Source organism: Cinclus cinclus, chromosome 6 (assembly GCF_963662255.1).
Source record: "Cinclus cinclus chromosome 6, bCinCin1.1, whole genome shotgun sequence".
Taxonomy (NCBI): Eukaryota; Metazoa; Chordata; class Aves; order Passeriformes; family Cinclidae; genus Cinclus; species Cinclus cinclus.
Genome location: NC_085051.1, coordinates 4,550,440 through 4,569,707, shown reverse-complemented (window position 1 = coordinate 4,569,707; position 19,268 = coordinate 4,550,440). Strand labels below are relative to the sequence as shown.

Below are 19,268 nucleotides of genomic sequence, written 5' to 3'. Positions count from 1 at the left end.
CTACTTCCATTTCTAAAAAAAAAAAACAAAACAAAAAAAAACCAATAAAAAGATTTCTGTTGCTCATTCTTAAATAGGTTAGTTTAAAATTGACTCTACTGAGATAACGTTTTTATTCCCCCCTGTAACAGTACTCTGCCTTAGAAACAAGTTATTAATGGTGAACTCAGAAAATTTAACACAAGTTTTGTACCCTACTGAGGCAGCTGACATTGGGATCAGAACTAAACACCAGCCTCCTGGCTGTGTGCAAAGAAAGCAAGGATAAATCTGGTTCTGTTCTGTTAGCAAACAGATTACTTACACTTCAACACAGAAAAAGAGCCTTAAAACTTTCTGAAATGGCTGCTGGGAAAGAATTACCTGAGTAAACTGCCAGTAAAGCTTCATTCTCTTGGCTTTGGCATAATTGCATTCAATGAGCCTGGGCCTGCTGTTCACGTCCACCAGGCATCTGTTGTCATCATCGTCGATTGTGGGGCTCAGAACACCCACGTGCAGCTGCTGACTGCTTGTGTAATAAACATTCTGCAACAGGAAGCACAAACAGCATTTGTGGCCTCTGCACAGAATCAGCACTTTTACCCAAAAGCTAATGGCAAAGATAAATATGCTCAATAGCAGTAGGCTGACCCACAGTGGCTCTTAAATTATTTCCTTTCATGCAGGAAGCAACACAACACATTTTAAAAGTTGGTCTAAATTAACAATTAATTGCTTAAATGCTGGTTAAGTATTTCAGAGGAAATATGCAAATACAACTGATTATTGTCTCATCATGTGCCTTTTTACTTATGTTTTCTATGGTCATACTGAGGGTGTTCAAAGAGGAAGATACACAACCTGGGACTGGCTTTAATATGGCCATCAGCTCTGATTAGACTATTTCATCTGAGGATAACACCTCACTGGAGAGCTAAAAAAAGGGAACAGCAGCACAATGAGTTCAGAGCACCTCAATTTTTTATAGGACAGATAGATAAATGAAGGTTTTCTACAAACAAATGCGGAAATCCACACTTGAAGCAGCTACTGTATAGTAAAAAAAAAAAAGTTATTAGCAACTGGAGACAGACACAGACAGGAGAGAGAACAGAATGGCCACGTTTCAGAGCATTTGTTCTCATTTTACTCTTTATATTGATGCTTAGAAAGGCTGACCTGGAACAGAGACTAGACAGAGCTAAATGGACAAAACAGGTATTTATTGACAGGCCTTAAAAGCTTGGGCAGCACAAGAGCCACTGGCTGCTCTCTGTTTCTAGCAAAGAAGGGCCCTCAAAATCCCTTGATCAGGGATTGCACCTGGGACCAAAGACATGAATTTATGACGTTATACAAATTATTTCTGCTCTGTTTGACTACAAAGACATGTGGGAGGTTTCTCTAGAAGAAAGAAAGAGAAGGGGAAGGATGGAGGGGATATGTCCTCTCACTTTGACAGGTTACATGTCAACCCAGGAGAGTAACACACGACTGTGTTACACATGCCAGGATTGCCTGCTTGCTATTCACAAACTGAATTTATTTTGCTCAAATAGACCTTTTTCTTGGGAGGACTATGAGAGATGAAATGGAAACAACATGCTGTAGGTGTTAAATCTTTGTTAACTCAGTGGTGACAGAGTCACAACAGACAAGAGTGGACAGAAGCACCCAATTGATGTCCCTGTCATTTACTGTAGCTATTCTATTTGTCTGTAACAAAAGGGAAACTGGAAATTATGCTGGGTGTATTTGGGAATCTTTCCAATGCTCAGAATTTCCTGCTATTTGTTCACTGTTGATGCTGTAAATTGTTTTATGTGTGAGCATTCTCATTTGGGATAACTGTGGTGAAATACAAGAGGAAGCAGAAAAGCAGAGCAAGCCAGATCTGACAAAGATTCAGGAGCTCCATGTAATAAACAAACAAATAGAAGAATAAATAAATAAATGGAATTCTGGGAGCAGTTAGTGCAGGGATTGAATGCAATCACAACAAATGGTGGTGTTTTGGACAGACTGTGTCCCCATTTTACCTTCCTGTAACACTGCCAGGGCAGATATAACCTGACAGAGCTGCATTAAGTTAATTAAGTTATCATTAATGCTTTAGACTAACCCAAGGTTTTCCCCCCTTAATGAAGTTTCACTGTTTTCACCCCACAGAAATGATAACAAGCCTGAGCTGGCTGAGGTGAGTGGAAGTTTTCAGAGGCTGAACAGAGAAAGGTTGAATAGTTCAGTCATGCCCTATGGGAGGAGAACAGGACAATAAAAGGACCTGGCAGAGCACATTTCCAGAATGGATGGTTCTGATTGAAGGAAACTCTAAGAACTATGGGCACACTAATAACATCACACTGCATCCACAACTCAGGTTATTACCATTCCAGCAAACAAAACTGACGCCTTAGAAAACCAATAAACATTTAGAATGCACTTTCTAGACAGGCCAAGAGCAACTATTTTAGACATGTTTATGATCTATTTAGACTGGTTTTTTTTGGAGAGAGACTGAGGTAGTGACAGAGGAAGACTGTAAGATTAGGATGATCTTAAAAGGGGATTAGGATACACTAACTTAGTACAGCCTACAGATTTTGTTGCAGCTCATTTACCTCTTGCCTGAAATTACTACTAGAAAACATAAAGAGAAATCGTCATTTACTTAAATTTTTAACTAATAGGAAGGGGTATTTCATTTCAGCATGTTGTCACTACAGAAAATATGATGCAAGAAAATAAAGGGGGGTTGCATTTTTTTTCCCTTAATGATCTGTATCAGTCACTGCAAACAAATGAGCAGGCTTGGCTGTAGCTCTGAGAAGGGCATTCAGTGGCTCCAGGTCTGCACAAAGAAAGCAGTATGCCTGCAAACGCTCGGGGCTGAGCTGTTTTTTTTCAGCTCAGACACCTCTGCCCTTTGCAGCATGGCCCCAAGGGTGCAGGTGAACGTTTCATCTTTGGACAGAGCAAACCCAGAACAAACCGCAGCTTCTTTGGGTGTCAGAGCAGCAATGGCTCAGTCTGAGCCTTTCTGGGCAGCAGCAGAACGAGGGCTCTAGCTGGAGGATCTACTCAATTGGCAAAACTGTACAGAAGCAGCACCATCATATACAATTGTGCTTAACAGATTTAATCAGCAGGTTGCTAATTAAGATAGCCTACCTGCTAATATCACTTCATTTTTCATTGTGGGCCAGTTAGAAAAAGAGGTGAGAAGTCTTGGATTCTCACCTAGTGTTGGGAAAGGCACCTTTCAGCTCAGTTAGTGGCACATAAAAACGAGCACAAACTGAAAGAGAACGTGGCAGGGTGGCAGGCTGCCCAGCAAGGCACTTCCAGGTGTCCCTTTGCTTATCCAGTAATGTGGGCAATATTTAACTGTTCTGTACATCATTACAAACATTTCTGTCTCTTATACAACAAATCCATTTCTTATTTCACGTCAGGATTGAAAACATTGCACAACCTTGCAGCTTGACTGCTGTGTTTTTCTACTGGAGGAATCACATCAAAAGCACACAACCTCTAAAAATTTGATTTGAGCAGCATGTTACCAAACAGAGAGGTACTGGTTTGTGTTGCACTTGGCCAGAAAACTTATTTTAAAACCTACCAAGAGTCCCTGGTTCTCCCCAATCCTGAGAATGAAACAGTCCCTGCACTGAGAGAACACAATAATAACTCTGCTGAGATGGAGGGAGGAGATCCATTTGTAAGAGAATCAGCCATTGACACTACTGCTTACTGTTCTAGTTTGAAACCTAAAGCTACTAAACATGAAACCATGGTAAAAGCTCCCTTTAAACAATTTCCTATATGAAAAATACTTTAATTGCTTTCATACCACACCTTCCTGTTTCTGTTTGCTTGCTTGAATTCTCCAAAATACTTTCTCTTTTTTTTTTTTTTTTTGTTTTGTTTTGTTTTGTTTTGTTGTTTTGTGGCTTATAGTTTGTGGTTTGTTTTTTGTTTTTTAAGACTGTAGGAGATTACCCGAGTTACACAAACTGAATTACCCTTTCAAAATATACATGCTAACTAGGCACACTATGCCTTTTTATTGATCATGTTTTAAATTGACCTTCAGGTAAAGTATGGCCCTAAAGATTAAAACCATGCTCATGCTTCAACATCCTGTAGCTCTGTGAACACACAGCTTGCACTTGTGATTTAAAGAAGCTGTTGAAAAGATAAATGGTCACAGCAGTCCTTCTTGAGGAGGATGCTTTCCATAAGCATCAACAAGCACACAAGCTGTTTTGCAGTCCACTTCAGCACAAAATAGACAACTGAGGCACTCTTGTTTAAAACACTTGAAAAGATACAGGTGAAATGCATTTTACCACATTTGTTCTACAACACTGCAAACATCACCATCAAGCAACACAACAGCACAGAAATCCTGCAGTAATTCAGGGCAGTAATTTGCTGAACAACTCCAGTACTGTCCTGGAAGTCCAAATGACTGAACACTAAACATGGACTACTAAGTTGTTGGGGTAACTTTGAAAATTTTACTCAGAACTTGGACTTTTCATTTGAGCTACAACAGCAAATGTCACATCAGTGCTTGCTCAAGGGACTAGACTTCAGACAAAAATTTATTTAGTTCCACTGAAGTCAGGACACTTGCTGTATGCTGATTTAGAGCATTCATTCCAAACTCCTTAGGAAAACAAGCACACGTTTTCGCATCATCATCACATGCATACTCCCAAAGGAGCTTCTACATTTTGCACAGAAAGAATCCAGCTTGGATATTGGTACCAAAGCATCAGGTAACAAACTCCATCTGTAACAAAATAAGCCTCCTTACATTTCATTAGTCTGTTCTAGCCCACAGCATTTTACCAGCTTTTTTTCCCCCACTACAGCAGCATTGATGTACAGCTATGTCTCCTGGGCACCTGGCAGGGAGCACTGCTGCTCAGGAAATCAGTTAGGTTTGACAAAAGACACTTACCTTCTCAGAAAGTGGAGCTGCAAGGATTCAGCACTACTGTCAATGAGAAACTCTGTAGAAACCTGGGCAGAGGTTGTGATCCACAGCGTCCCAGTGTGTGCCCTGAGCCTTTGGCAGTGCCACCTCTCACTCTGCCACAGGTGGGTGAGTGCCAAGCACACAGGGACAGGCTGGCTCTGGAGCTGCCAGGGCTGCCTGCTGTCCCTGCAGCTCCAGCTGCAGTCACTGACCTCAGGAAACTTGCCCTGGGAGCCTTGGGGCTCACAATGGACTAAAGTGATGGGAAGGAAATTCCTCAAAACAAAACCCTGTGTTATCAGTCTGAAGGTTTGCAGGAAGCACATTATTAAAGTAACAGAGCTTTCCTACCTGGTTCTCAAGAGAAGCACTTCTGGGTGCCTTCAAAGCATGACAGAGGTGCCTGCAACAAGATTCCCGTTCCAGTCTCCTTTGTGTTCTCAAAGGCCAGTCTCAAAACTAAACTCTTCATACCTCACTTTCCCCCAGACTGTTAAATGTGGGGGTTTCATGTAAATGGTTTCCAGTATTTTTAATATCTGCTAAGAAAACTGGCCTGCAAACACCCTTATGTCTGTAAACTGGCACCTTCCAATGAAAGGACCAATTATTCTGGAGCTTTCTTGAATTTATTTTACTAGAAGTGTCCTATTTAAAGACATTGCTCCATTTCCATTTGTTCTACCCAATAATCTCTCTGTCTGTTCACATTAAAACAAGAAAACTCAGATTGGTATCACATAATTAAAACTAATAAAATGGCTCCCCAAACCCTCATATGAGATGGAAGTGTGAGGTTTAGTCAAGGCATACTTATTTTTGTTAAACGATTTACCTTCTTTTCTTAAGAAAAACATTAATTTGTCCTGAAAAAAAGATATCTAAACATTGAGAGTATGAATGAGTGGTAGGTGAGAGCTGCACAGGATTCTCAGGAAGTCATCATAATGACTAGGAACTGTTGGGAGAAATTTAGGTGTCCGAAATGTTCTCCACACCTGCATTTCAGGTGAACTAGTCTGCTCAATCTTATTTTTTTCTGTTTAATATTCTACGCTTTTCTAAAAATTTGCTTTCCTATCAAGAAAGCTTACAATATTGCAATGAAAACAAAAGCTGTATTCAGTACTGCTACTCAGACCAACTGCAGATATAAGGAGAAGCACTTCACCCTTTATTTGTCGTTGGATCAAGCAATACCCTTGCTCATTTTCTGGAGAATGTTAGGACTCTCCCTGGCTCCTGACACATCTCATGTAGCAAATCAGCAGGGAAGAGAAAATGGAGAGTTCATGCTTGGACTCACAATCTCCCCAAAATCTCAGTTGTTGCATTCAGAGCAAAGAATCTTTTTGGCCCTTCAATTCCCATCTAACCCATCTCCTCCAAGATAAATTCTGCTTTCAGCTGCAATCTTGAAATAGCACTTGCACAGCCCTCTCACTGCCAAAGAGATCATCCTCTGCTCAGCCAGTGCTTCCTGGAAAGGATGCTGTGCATCCCCTGCCCAGCACACACATGTGCCAGGGGCCTGGAGGGATGATGCCCAGCAAGAATGCTCAAAGTGGGAAAATAAGATTTATAAAGGGACAGAGCTGAGCTGATGTTTATGGAACCTAGTACATGCCTGTAGAATACTTTTTTTGCTGATGTTAAACATCTCTGACAAGGTTTGGTTGCTTCTGTTTTACACAGCATGATCCACAGAATTCCCTCTTGTACTTCAGCCAGGCAGAGCCAGACCAAAGGGCTGGGACAGACCTCGCTGGTACAGATCAGCCACTCACTCAGGGCCTGGCAAACTGAAAGGTGCTGCTGCTCTCTCTTAATCACCAACTTGACTGCACCAACATGGCAGGCTTCCTGTAGGGCTGGAAGGATCGCTTTGGTGCAACACTCACATCTCATGTGCTGTGTTGCAGTGGTGAACACACCAAAAGCTGCCATGGAAGAAATGAAACCCTGGGTAATTCAGCTTTTTTATGCCCGGTGCAAATATTTCAAACTCCTACACAAGATAAAATCTGCACAACCCCCCATGATGCTGTAGAGTACACGGGAGGGTAAGTGAGCTCTGCTTACTTGGGACACAAATGCATAGCTTTGGCCTTTTCAGTGATGTCATGTAGAACTTGTGTCCTTGAGAAGTTTGCCCTAAAAGGTCAAATTGTGATTCCCATTGCAATTAACACTGAAATTCCACTGACTTCGAGTGCAATGGGATTTTTGGCTCCAAGTTTGTTATGAAACTATGAAAAGCCACCAGACTTTATAAAGGCTTCAGAAGTGGATTGCCAGTTGCAGTGAATTATTCATAGGAGCTAGCTTATTATCATGTAGCAGAAAGTTACTCTAAGATGTTCAACTTAACACAAGATGATTATCTGAAGGATAAATTGCCAACTCCCCACTGTAAGTTTAGAGGAATACATACCAATTTTCAGGCTGAAAGCCATTTGTAATCCTTATGGCAATGTTCCCAGATGAAATCATTCTGGAGACTGCTACACAACTCTGCATTTCTAATGACCAAACTTAATGCTCACCACCAGCAATATTTATTTACTACCTTGCCTTTGGCATAATAACTTTGAGGGATAAGAAGCCTAATTCACCACTACTTTATTCCATCTTTGAACCATATTTTTCCCCAAATGAATCCATGAAGTCATTTATTGTCAGGAGTAATATATTAGCACACTAGGTCCAAAGTCTCATAGCAGATTCATCCTTGACTGTAACTCCAGCTAAAGAGCAGCCTGGTGGCTTCCAGTGAATCCAGACTTAGCTCTCATTGCCCTTACTTGGCTGTTTGCATTGTTCCTGATTCCTATTCTGGCATTTTTTTGCTACATGAACACATCTGAAAGAAAGAGCTTTCCAACCCTGCTAACAAAAGGCCCAACAGAATCCAAACTCATTCTGAGCAACACAAACACATACATCACTAAGATAAAAATCAAGTGTTTTCCCATTTACTATTCATGTAGGAAGTGACAGAGGAGAGAGGCTGTGCTATCCTGCAGCAGCATCTCTGTGTCTTGCTGTCCTGGTTTGAAAGACAGGTGTTTGCTGAGGAAAGCAGAAGCCTCCCTTTGAACTGAAAAATGTGATCCTTCCGTCCTACACATTATTATGATTTTGAAACTAAGGGAGCTCTCAGGCAAAGATATGGGGGTAGGAATAACAGTTCTGTACTAGTATATCTAACAAGACAAACAAGAACAACAACAGCTATGGAATTACCCACAAACAGAACAGTAACTCAGTCCCAGTGTTTTCTGGCTGCAGGCACCTTTTCCCTGAGCTGCAGCTCCCGGTGCTGGGGGCGGGCAGGTCCCGCAGAGCTGCAGGAGGGCTGGGGGTGATGGCAGAGCTGTCCCAGGGGGAGAGAGAGATGGAGAGAGAGCCCTCCGCTCACGGTGTGGGTCCCAGTGCTCAGCAGAGTGCTGGATGGTGGCAGGTTCCAGCGAGAAGGCAGCAGGGCAGGGTCTGACAGCAGTGAGGATGGCTCCCGACGCTGGGATGGCAGGGATGGGGCTGAGGCACCGATCGTCCTTCTCGTCCCAACTCCAAGGGGGAAATGGGGAGAGCCAGAGCCTTCCGCTTCCTCTTCTGGATGTTTGGATATCGAGGGGTTTCCCTCCTCTCTCCCCTCCCCCTTGTCACCAGGGCCCACTCAACAGGTATCTTAGTGTGACAATGGGGAAAATTCCACAGAGGGAAAAGGGAAAGAACCAACCCCTAACACCTGTGCTGCCCTAAAACACTGCTGAGGAAGGAAATCCATGAGAACATGGGCTGAGACTGACAGAAAGTTACCCCTAAGTCACAGGTCAACCCTTAGAAGATTCATGCTGTTTCTAATTTAGAGACAGGTTTGCAGCCTGATGATCCAACTTTAAAACCATTATGATGGTATTCATCCACGTTGAGGATCTATTAACTACAAACCTTGGCTTAGTGAAGAGCTGGCAAACAGCTCTGGTATACCAAGTGTAGCAACACCTTAACTTGCATTTTAATTATACTGAAGTGTAAGAAACATTCACTATTTCACTTCAGTGTTCAGATTTGTATCTACTGAATTAAGGCACCAGCATACTGATTATCTGACCTACTTGCTCTTCTCCGTGTCCATGCACTAATTAAGACCTGAACTCTGAGCAATATTTGATAGTAATAAAACCAAGGTGCTCAGGAGTTTTAAATAATACCCTCTGGTGCTATAAATACATGCTTAAAGACACAAAAATGTTAACATTTTAATAGAAAACAAACAGGTACTAAATGCCAGGCCTTTTCTTTCTAATTCAAATTCATGAACTCATATTGCAGTGGAATACCTAATTCTGGTGTTGCCTACTTTGGTACTCTGCTTTGGTTTTATTTAAAACAAGCAAACAAAAATCCTATTACTTAAGCTCCACTTTTTAAATTGAATAAAGCTGTCAATTACAGGGTTTATGTATGCTTTCAGTATTTACTGCCATAGTTCTCCTAATTCTGGTAAGTACAAAACAGGACCTGGATAAATTAAAATTTTACTTGATTTGCTTCCTAATGTTTCTCTGGGTATTGCTCTTTTCTCTGCACAAAATCTCTACATCTCTTCCACAAGAAAAAAAAAATAAAAATGGCAGTAAAAAATCCAGATCCATTCTGACATTTGTGTCCTGTTTTTTTAAAAACATGTTGTCTTATGACTTGGACCTATCTACTGTTTCCTTCATTCTTTCCTCTCAATCTTGCTTTAACCTTCACAGTTTTCTTTGTGGGTTCCTAAAGAACCCCATATCTTTCTTACCTTGATCTCCTTTCCTTCAACATATATTCACCAGGAAACAAAGAGCCTTTATCTCCATATGCTGATGCACTGGTCCATCCTTTAAAGCAGAGCTGACTTCTAGGCAAATTAAAATCTCAGCTAGTTTACTGCCATCTGTGTATAAATATTTGGTAGCTCAGCATCAATAGTTTTAAAAGCAGATTTTTTTACTGTTTCATAGCTAGACCTCCAGATTATTATGGGCACAGTCACATTCAGGTAATTGTGTGTTTACATAATGCACATCTTCACCTTGAACCTCTTCCCAAGTTATCAAATCTTGCCACACACCCTATTTATCCTACAATAAAATACATCTTTTCCAATTAAAGTTGACCCTTGCTGGTTTCCTCACTGATAAGACTCATGCCCACTTCAAATTCCTCCTGAACACTTCTGAAAACTTGTTTTTCAGGCTGCCTTTCAGGAAGGCAATATCCTGCCTCTTGTTCTGTTTTCCATGCTGCTTAAATTGCTTGTCTGCATTTTCCAGGCCTTTCTGAGCCCTTCTCTTGTTTCTTATCAGCCAAGTATCACCAGCTTATCATCCAGCTCCTAACTGTCAGCCTTCACTGTTCTCCACCTGTTCCACAGAATTCCCCAAATTTCCATAAAGAAAACAATAAATCAGTAATTTTAGTTTTGCTGATGAATCTGAGCATTACTCAAGAATGCTCTGTCAGTACCTCCTAGCATTCTCTTCCCTTCTCTCCCAGAATCTCCTGTTTTTGTAGTACTCTATTTGTAGGCTTTAGCTCTTCAAGTCAAGGGCATAGGTTTTATTCTGAGGTTGTAGAGCACTTGATATAAAAGACATCTGGGTCATTGGAATGCCTAGAACTGCAATAATAATGAGCATAACACTAAAAAGATGAAGTGTAGGGATGAATCAGGTATCTTACCACTCCTCAGAAAGTGGTTCTTCTTGTGGTATAGCTTTCTGAGAGTTTTCTGAAATAAATTCTGTTATTTCTACCACTATTGTGTTTTCTAAACTAAATTTGATTAAATTTTTGGTCTACAAGGAATCAGTTAAGGCAAGTTACAACCAAGCCCCACACCCTCTCAAGATGCTCTACAGTCAACACCTTGATCTCAAAGGCTTTGAGGTTCTTTTTTGTTTATTTGAAGTTTTCAGTTTGTAGATTAATTTTGTTTTGCTTTAGTTTTGCTTAGTAATCCAGGCCTGTCATGTTTAATTTTGTATGGCAGTGAGCAATGACTGTGGGTACAGAGCTCCTTTAACTCCTCTTGTGTTCCGCAAGTGCTGCCAACTTTCAGCATTTTGTGACAGGAACAAAGGAAGGCAGTTACTGTACAACTCTGGAAGAATCCCCAACTCCCTAGAGATATTTCTTAACACCTAAGCCTACTCCTTCTCCTGGCTTCACTGGAAGGAATCACAAATCTGTTTTCTAAGATCAGCTGAGCCAGTCTCACCGTTCTTAGAATCACGTGTGCATTCCATGTCAGTTTTCCAGAGGTACCACACTAACACCAGCACATGCAAATTCAAGAAAAAAATTATCTAAAATGTAGTTACTTTCGGTGCTGAAGACAATAAAATAAAGGTATTAAAACTTCTACATGGAAGTGAGGCAACACATTTTGACCTAAGATGGTTAATGGCAAACTCTTTTGTTTTTTTTTCCCAACTACTAGCAAGGACATACTTATTTTTCCCCACAGAAAAACTCCAAAGAACAAATATACCCACACAAGAGTTCATCAGCCAGAGTTAAGTTTATAAAGTGACCTTCATGCAAGCACCTTTGAGAGGACAAACTGAAATGTCAAACTACCTGCAACCAAAGAACCCGCTTAGAGTTACAATGGAAATACCAAAATTCATATGCAAATTAAAACTTAAACAACTTAGAACTTCCTAGGGTGCCAGAGCACTCTGACAAAAGGGAAACAGTGAAGTTTTCACCTACTCCTATTAGTAGTGTTTCCTTCAGCAGCAGTTTTAACCTCCCACTTCACCTCCTAACCTCTCTGAAATGATTATACTCTGAAAGTTTTATTATGGATATTATGAAAGTTGTGAATTAGGAACACAACCCATCTGGAGACCCATGGATTGAGCAACACCAGTAGTCTGGAGTACTACCAGTGTTCCAACACAGCGAGGAGAGACAAAACCCTCTGCAGTACAGTAGAGAGCCTCAAACACCAAAACAAAAAGAATTCCACTTTGCTCAAACATGGAACGTGAGGAAAAACTCAGCACAGATGCAGAGGACTCACACAGACAATTTTCTTCAGTGTTTTGTCTCTCACCTGGCTCCAGGAATTGTCTTACAGCTGAGGTTTTGCCATCAGGAAACACCATCTTAAAGGCTGATTACTTGCAGTTTCATTGTGCATTTCCACACACAGAACATTCAGTACTGCAGCTCCAATGACAAACAGCACTTCTTGTATCAAGCTCCACCACTTGAGCTGCCCGTGGATGCTTCTGGAGTCCTTTCCCAGGTTTGAATTAGTCACTTTTCAGAGTAAAACCTGACACTATTTGCCTCAGGTTATTATGTCATACATATCTACATTGACAGAAAAGATAAATTCTATATGTAGCCTAATTTCATGCTCAGTAACATTGTTTTACTAAACTATAAACAAGTAAAATCTCTATCAGGTTTAGCTGCCTGCTTTGTCATAATATGAATAAAATTTCAGACGTCTGATGTCTGTGCTGTGATGTCCTTTTCTTTAAATGACTTTTGCAACTTAATAGTCAACTTCACAACAGAGTATTAATGGATGAGACAGCTTGAATTCTGATGATGCAGATATGACTGATAATCACCAAAGCAAAGAGCACATTTACCATTTTCTGTTGATTACCTCTGTCATCAACAGTTAAGCTTTTCTCTTTTTATAGAAGAGCAAAGGCCATCTCCATTTTCTTTTGGGTTTGTGCTGATGGGTGAACAGCCTGTGCTGTGGCTGTTCAGTGGGCAGGGGTGAGAGCTGCAGCTTGGTGCAGTCTCCCTCCTATGCCAAACAAAGGAAAGTTACTCTGTTCCCACCTGGGCACGCTCAGGACTATTTTACCTCTTAAACCAAGCTAAGCCCATTAAACTGAATAAATTAGTTTCTTATATTTTAAATGGACAGTATCAAAAAAAGTATTATGTCTTAGCTGTAGATAATGTATTTCAAGTAATAAAGTCTATCACTCCAACTAATTTGTTTAAATCTTTAATGTTGGTCTCTCTCTGTAGACACTGACAGGAGCTCATGAAGTTTTATCCATCCCAACTGTATCCTAAAAGAAAATTTCTTCCCTGAAATACTTTTAAGCTCTCCAAGTCAAGTGGACAAAAAATATATGTGCCTTAATAGAATAGGCACCTTCCCTGCCCACCAAATGTCTTGAAGGAGTGGCTCCACTGTTTTCAGGATGACAGCAAATGACACTCAGAGAAAGAAGTCACATCTAGTATTTAAATGAAGATCCTGCACACTATGACCTCATGCAGAAGCTGGATCTTTGTCCTGCCTGTGCTCATGAATAAATTGCGAAGTTCACAAAGCTCTGCAGGTAAGATTGAGATGTGTCTCATATCATACTGTGCTCATATCCCAGAGATTCCTCTTCTGCTCTTCTGTCTCCAAAGGAAGGGCAAAGAAAAGCATCACCTAATACATTTCTGTCACTAAATGTGCTTTTTGTGCCAATGGCATTTTTTAATGGAAAGATGGAGAAGAAGAAGAATGCCATTAGAAGCAAGTATACACCATGTTTTACCATGATTATTTAAGTGTTAAAAGATTTTCTAAACTAGGAACAATAATAAATAAAGCAGTTCAAAAAGCAGAAAATTGCTTTGATGTCAAGGAAGACATTAATTCAACTGCCCCAGGTGTGAGGAAGCCTTACCCTGCTTGGCTGAGTGAGCTTCACTTTTCTTACGACTACAGACACGGCCAACTCTGAGCTGTGCTCCTTGCACAGATCAGGCTGTAAACCTTGGCAAGAAAGGAAACTGCAAATACCGTGAGATGCAAAGGCACGTTACTTAATCATGCAAATGGCATGATATCTCCCCCCATTTTCATTAATTTGATTTAATTTCATTTCTAGGCCATCCAATCATACAGTGAAGGCTCGATATAAACTCAGGCCTTCCCAGGCCAAGCAGAAGAGGCTCAGATTTCTGAGCAGCAGCTTAACAGACGGATGAGGCAGCAAAATAAAACCAACAACTCTAAAATCAGGCTGTTTAAATGACCTTCAAGTACAACACTGAACAGCCAAAATACCTCTGCTAAGCTCCAGGCTGCCGAGGTACCACTGGGCTGTGATGCTGAGCCACCTTCAGCACCAAAGACAGATTATGTTAGATCTTTCCCTGCATTTGCTGCCTGTCTTAGGAGGCTTAATTTTAATATCTGAAGTAGATTATCCCGTAACAGTATCTGCAGGACACAGACTTAAAGAAAAAAAAAGTCTGCTGTCTTGCTGTTTAGAATTAATACAAAAACTGGGCACATCAGTCACTCATAATTAAAAGTTACTGAATATTCACAATATAAATAATAGTTCTTTCAGGACTCTTTTATGTATATTAATTTTACAATATCCTTTTGTTTGTTCTAAACCAACAACGACTACTGTTAGCTTCTTAATTTGCATATGAATAGAAACACTAGTAAGGATTATTACAATTGTCTTTTGCACAATAAACTATTTAGTGATTTGTATTGTTTCGTGCAGATTGTCCCTAAAGCACACATCTATCGCCCTTCACAGGCCCTCTAGGGCTGGATGTTCCCTCGGAGGGCAGGGGTGGCAGAGGCATGCACTGTAGAAATAGTGGTTTGGGAATTAATGAATAGTTAGTGCAGTGGAATTCTCCCCTCCTCCCCAGGGGACACTGGCCCGTGTCCATAACAGAGGGAATGCTGTGCCAGGACACTGCCAAGCGGAGACAACACCACTGCATCCTGCCCCACGGATCCACCCCAGGCTGTGCAGGAGCTCAGGGAAGTTCACACCCTGTCCTTGTACCAGCCGGGCTGTCGTGCCCTGTGACATGAATTCAGTGGGGCAAAAGCCCAAAAGAGCAGAGCTACGTTTGACCCAAAGCCACACTAATTGAACCTAGCTCTCCCCCCAGACTAAACCAGACTGAAGCAAAGCATCAGATTTTCAGTCAATAAACTTCTTTCAGTCAATAAACATCCAGATCTCCCCGTGGTCCACACCTGGAGGACACAGCTACAGCCGGGCACGAGTGATTCCTTCGGCATGCTCCTTCCCCAGCCCACTGCTGTCAGCCCCTCAAGCAGATCCCCAGCCCAGCCATGTGCCAGTCTCCAGTACAACTCACTCTGTGCCTTGCACCTGCCAGATCCACTGCAGGGAGTTTAACAGTAAAAACCACACTGCCCACAGTCCTGGTCATGCAGTATCTTTGTGTGCTTCCAGCCAACAGAGCCCCTTCCCCACTAAATGAGTTGCATCAGAGAAAGAGATGGAATTATTTCAATGCCACCTATTTTCCCACACAGGGGACTCTTCTCTTGCCCAAGATGAACTGGGCTTCATCTGCATTTCTGGACAGAATAGGAAAATAAAGTATCACGAGGTATTTTCCTTGCTCGAGCTGACCCTGCTGAAGCAGGGGGGCTGGACTAGATGATCTCCAGAGGTGCCTCCCCACCTCAAACATTCTGTGACTGGGGAAAATAGCTTCCCACAAGAACAAGGCTGAAAACTGCTGGAGAGCAATGAAGTTGGAGGGACAGGAAGAATCCTAAGAGGTAAATGTTTAAGTAACAAAAAAGTTAATCAGTATTGATGTGTAGAAGTCTAAACAGCACCCAAGAAGCTGAAGTACACATCAAACTTGACACAGCACTTGTTGGTGGTGTTATTTCTTCTTAGCAACCTTAACTACAGTGCTATCTCAGGGAATATTGATCAAATCACAGAATTCCTTCAAATTTATGTGCAGCAAGTAGAGTCTTCAGTAGAGCCTGCCCAGAAATGGGTGCTCTGCGGCCTACAGTGAATCCATAATACTTCATTGTAGCTCCTGCTGGAAGTGGGGAATTGGGAACCTCAGAGTGCTTACCACATCTGGCACACATCTGGCACAATGACGTGCAGCTCATTTGACAGCTCATATTGAAATGTGCCTGGAGTGCTCGGGAAGGTCCCAAGACTCTCGCTCTATCTTTACCAAACACTCACAGCTCCTCCTGCTACTTATCATATTGAATTTCAAAATGCCATCTGGCAAGAAAACCAACCTGCTCCAGAAATGCTTAAACCACCCCAAATTCATAGTTACTAACAAGAAAGAGGTTAAACTTGATGAGATGTTTAAATCAACCCAGCAGGGGAAAGGACTTTGTGTTGTGACTGCATCAAACACAAATAAATTAAATTATGTTTAGTCAATCATTGCCATAATTTGATCCAGCAGTGCTGACAGCACACAAGCCTGAGGTCAGCTGGTACCCAAAATATGCCCCATATAATGAAAATACTGTGCAGGCACAATTTATCAAAGGAAATCTTTTTATCACACTGTGTTCCATTAATGCAATGGTATTTGACAATTCCGATTTGAGCAATTTAAGATTTCCTCATATTAACATGTTTTAGGACAAGTAAAAAAAATTAAGGATTTGGTTCTGTGTTAATATCAAATAGAAAATCCAATTAAAACTCCAAACCAACATGAAATTTACAAGTCTGATTTACCACGATCTACTTCTGCCAAACTGAGTCCTGTCCCTGCCCTTTTGGTGAGAGACCTCCATCCCAAAGGTAAAGCAGCATGATCTAAGAAATTCCAGATTTAATGCAGTAACTTCAGTTTTATCCTTTTAAAAAGTTTTTGCTTAAACTTCATGTTATTTTACGAAACTAGTGAGTTCATGAGCTGTGTTGTTATTTTTAACTTCCCAAACTGTCATCTGTGAGTCAGTCAATGCAGACATCACAGTTTTAAGGCTAATTTGGGAGCCTGAAAGCACCAAAAATAACTGGTGAAATGGAACATGGTGAACAAATCACTGCATCTTTAACACAGCAAGAGCAACAAAGCTTCAATATCTACAATCAGTGCAGCTCCCTGACAAAAAACCCCAAAGTTAATTCTTTAGGAACACCAGAATGGCTTAAACGCATTCCTCAGCTTTTCCACTTGATTGGTCTGAGCCCTTATCGACAGCCAGCTGAGCAGACAGGCTTGGCATAACACAGCTATCCCTGTATAATTTGTGCAATCACACTTTAGGAGAAATAAAACAAAAAAACAAACAAACAAACAAAACAAAACAAAACAAAAACCAAAAAAAACAAAACAAAACCAAAACAAACCCCCACAAAAACAACCAAAAACAAACAAACAAAAAAACCACCCCAAAACAAGAGGAAACTTAATTCAAGAAATGTAACAACACTTTCTAAAGCTATACAAAAAACACATTAACCACCCCCCAAAAAAAAATTCTTTAAATCATACCATTATTCATCCACTGTAGCAATCAAGTGTTACTTCTGAGCCCTCTCAACTGAGCTGAATTCCAAGAAGTCCCAGGTGTGACTGCCACTTGGCTGACATGGCAGTAGATTCATGAGCCAAAGAGGACCACTGGTTTTTCACTCTGCTCCCCCATATGCCACAGACTCTGTATTTCCACCTGCTTATCACAGGATGCAATGATTTGTGTTGTATGAAATTATAGTTTCCAGAGTTGTGTCAGCTTTGATGATCTCTAGAATTCCTTCCTGTGATGGCCACTGGCCTGCTCTGATAGGAGCATGCACTTTATTCCTAATGGGCATCCAACTGCCTTGAGTTTCTAGCCACTGGCTCTGGAAACCAACCCAGATTATAATCTCTAGTGTCCCATATTTGGGAAAAATACATCCACTTTGTAAATATATTCAGGTTTAGACTGAACTCAGCTCTTGCTAAGAGCTAGTTTGATTGCTGATTTCAGATAAATTATCTGACAAACATAGCTCTCTCCTTGGCTTCCAAATCAATGCAGGGTTTTGTTTTTTTTTTAGTTACTCATAAATATTCAATCAACATTTTATGTGAACAAATAATTTCTGACATTCTCTGTGCTTCCCAATTGGACAAATGATGGTTAATGAGCAGGACAAAAAAATTTCCCCTGTTCACAGAAACACACTGTGGATACAATCATTCCATCAACATTTCTGCAAATAACCACACTCTGCCAGTGCTGACAATACCAGCTGAAGCTGAACTGCTGATCAGAATCTGAATGAAGGCTGAGGAAGTAATATGGCTCATGTAATTACAGAGGGACTTAAACATGCTTTCATGGGGACTGAACTTGATCCATGAATTCTAAATGAGCCAGTGGATCACTTCAATTAATGGAATGACATAAAAAGATTATCAATAAAACTAAATTAACTATAAAGTGAATTTTCCATCTACTGTATTAACTACCTTCTCTAATAGTTAATAACACACTGTTAAGAATTTGAGAAACAAAAATCTGACCTTCAGAACTTCTGTGTCTGATAAAGTAACAAGAAGACAGTGTAATATTAATCAAAAGAAAGCTTAAATTGACAACCATCCCACAATTACTGCCTCATCCATCTCCAGGTGTGCTCCATGTGCTCCAATAACTGTTAGCTTTATGCTGAGTTTAGATTGTAAGCGACGATTGGTTTTACAAACTGCTGATTGAACTGCCAATTTGCAATGAGAAGAGACATCTTTACAATATGGGTAGCTCTAGTAATAGCTCCATAATATTCGATTCGGACCTATTTCAAATTAATGCACTGGCAACCTGTGAAATGCTCCCACAGTATTAGATGATGAGTCTGGACTGCAGGTACCCAACACAGCTGCTCTGTTTCTCCAGGGGGGTGGAATAAAACCATTTCCAAATTAGCAAAGGAAAGCCCTGCCCCGTTTGAGGCTGTAGTAGATCATGTCACCCCAGAAGTGCTCGTTTTCAAGGTGGCTGATGAGAGTTTTGGGCCCCCAGCCCAGGGCAGGAATAAAGCACTGCAGAAAGCAGCAGCAGCCCCCAAACCAGGACACCCTGAGCATTTTCAGGGTGTGGGCTCCAAAGCCCCTCAGCACCAGACCACAGGTCTGAATCCAAATCCAAAATCTAGTACTGGGCTTATCATCCAAAAGCACAGCAGTATTTCACCTCCACATTTTCAAATTTTTCGTTATTTTAACCTGCTGATATCAAATTGACCAAAACTAGCCATACAAAAAAGTCACTTATTATAGCATAGCACAAGGAAAAAAAGAAAAAGCCTGGAAATATATGTGCATTTTTATTTCTTAGATGAGAACAGTTCTGAACTGTTCTATAATATTCAGGATAACAACTCTGATCTGTTCTAAATTAAAACAGTACATGAGAGCTTGAAATGCTCTGAAAATTTTAAATTCTTAGGCACTGCAGTTGCTCTCAACAGTTTGTTTCAAT

The 19,268-nt window shown here is 40.9% G+C and overlaps 1 protein-coding gene across 2 annotated transcripts in view; it reads right to left on the bottom strand.

Annotated features, from left to right (window-relative positions):
* The window catches only part of GALNT18 (polypeptide N-acetylgalactosaminyltransferase 18), a 199,754-nt gene that overhangs the window by 15,550 nt on the left and 164,936 nt on the right, over window positions 1–19,268 (bottom strand). For both annotated transcript variants that reach the window (XM_062494436.1, XM_062494438.1), the window contains one exon: window positions 364–528. In XM_062494436.1, coding sequence (XP_062350420.1) covers window positions 364–528 — 165 coding nt within the window. The remainder of the gene's footprint in view (window positions 1–363; window positions 529–19,268) is intronic.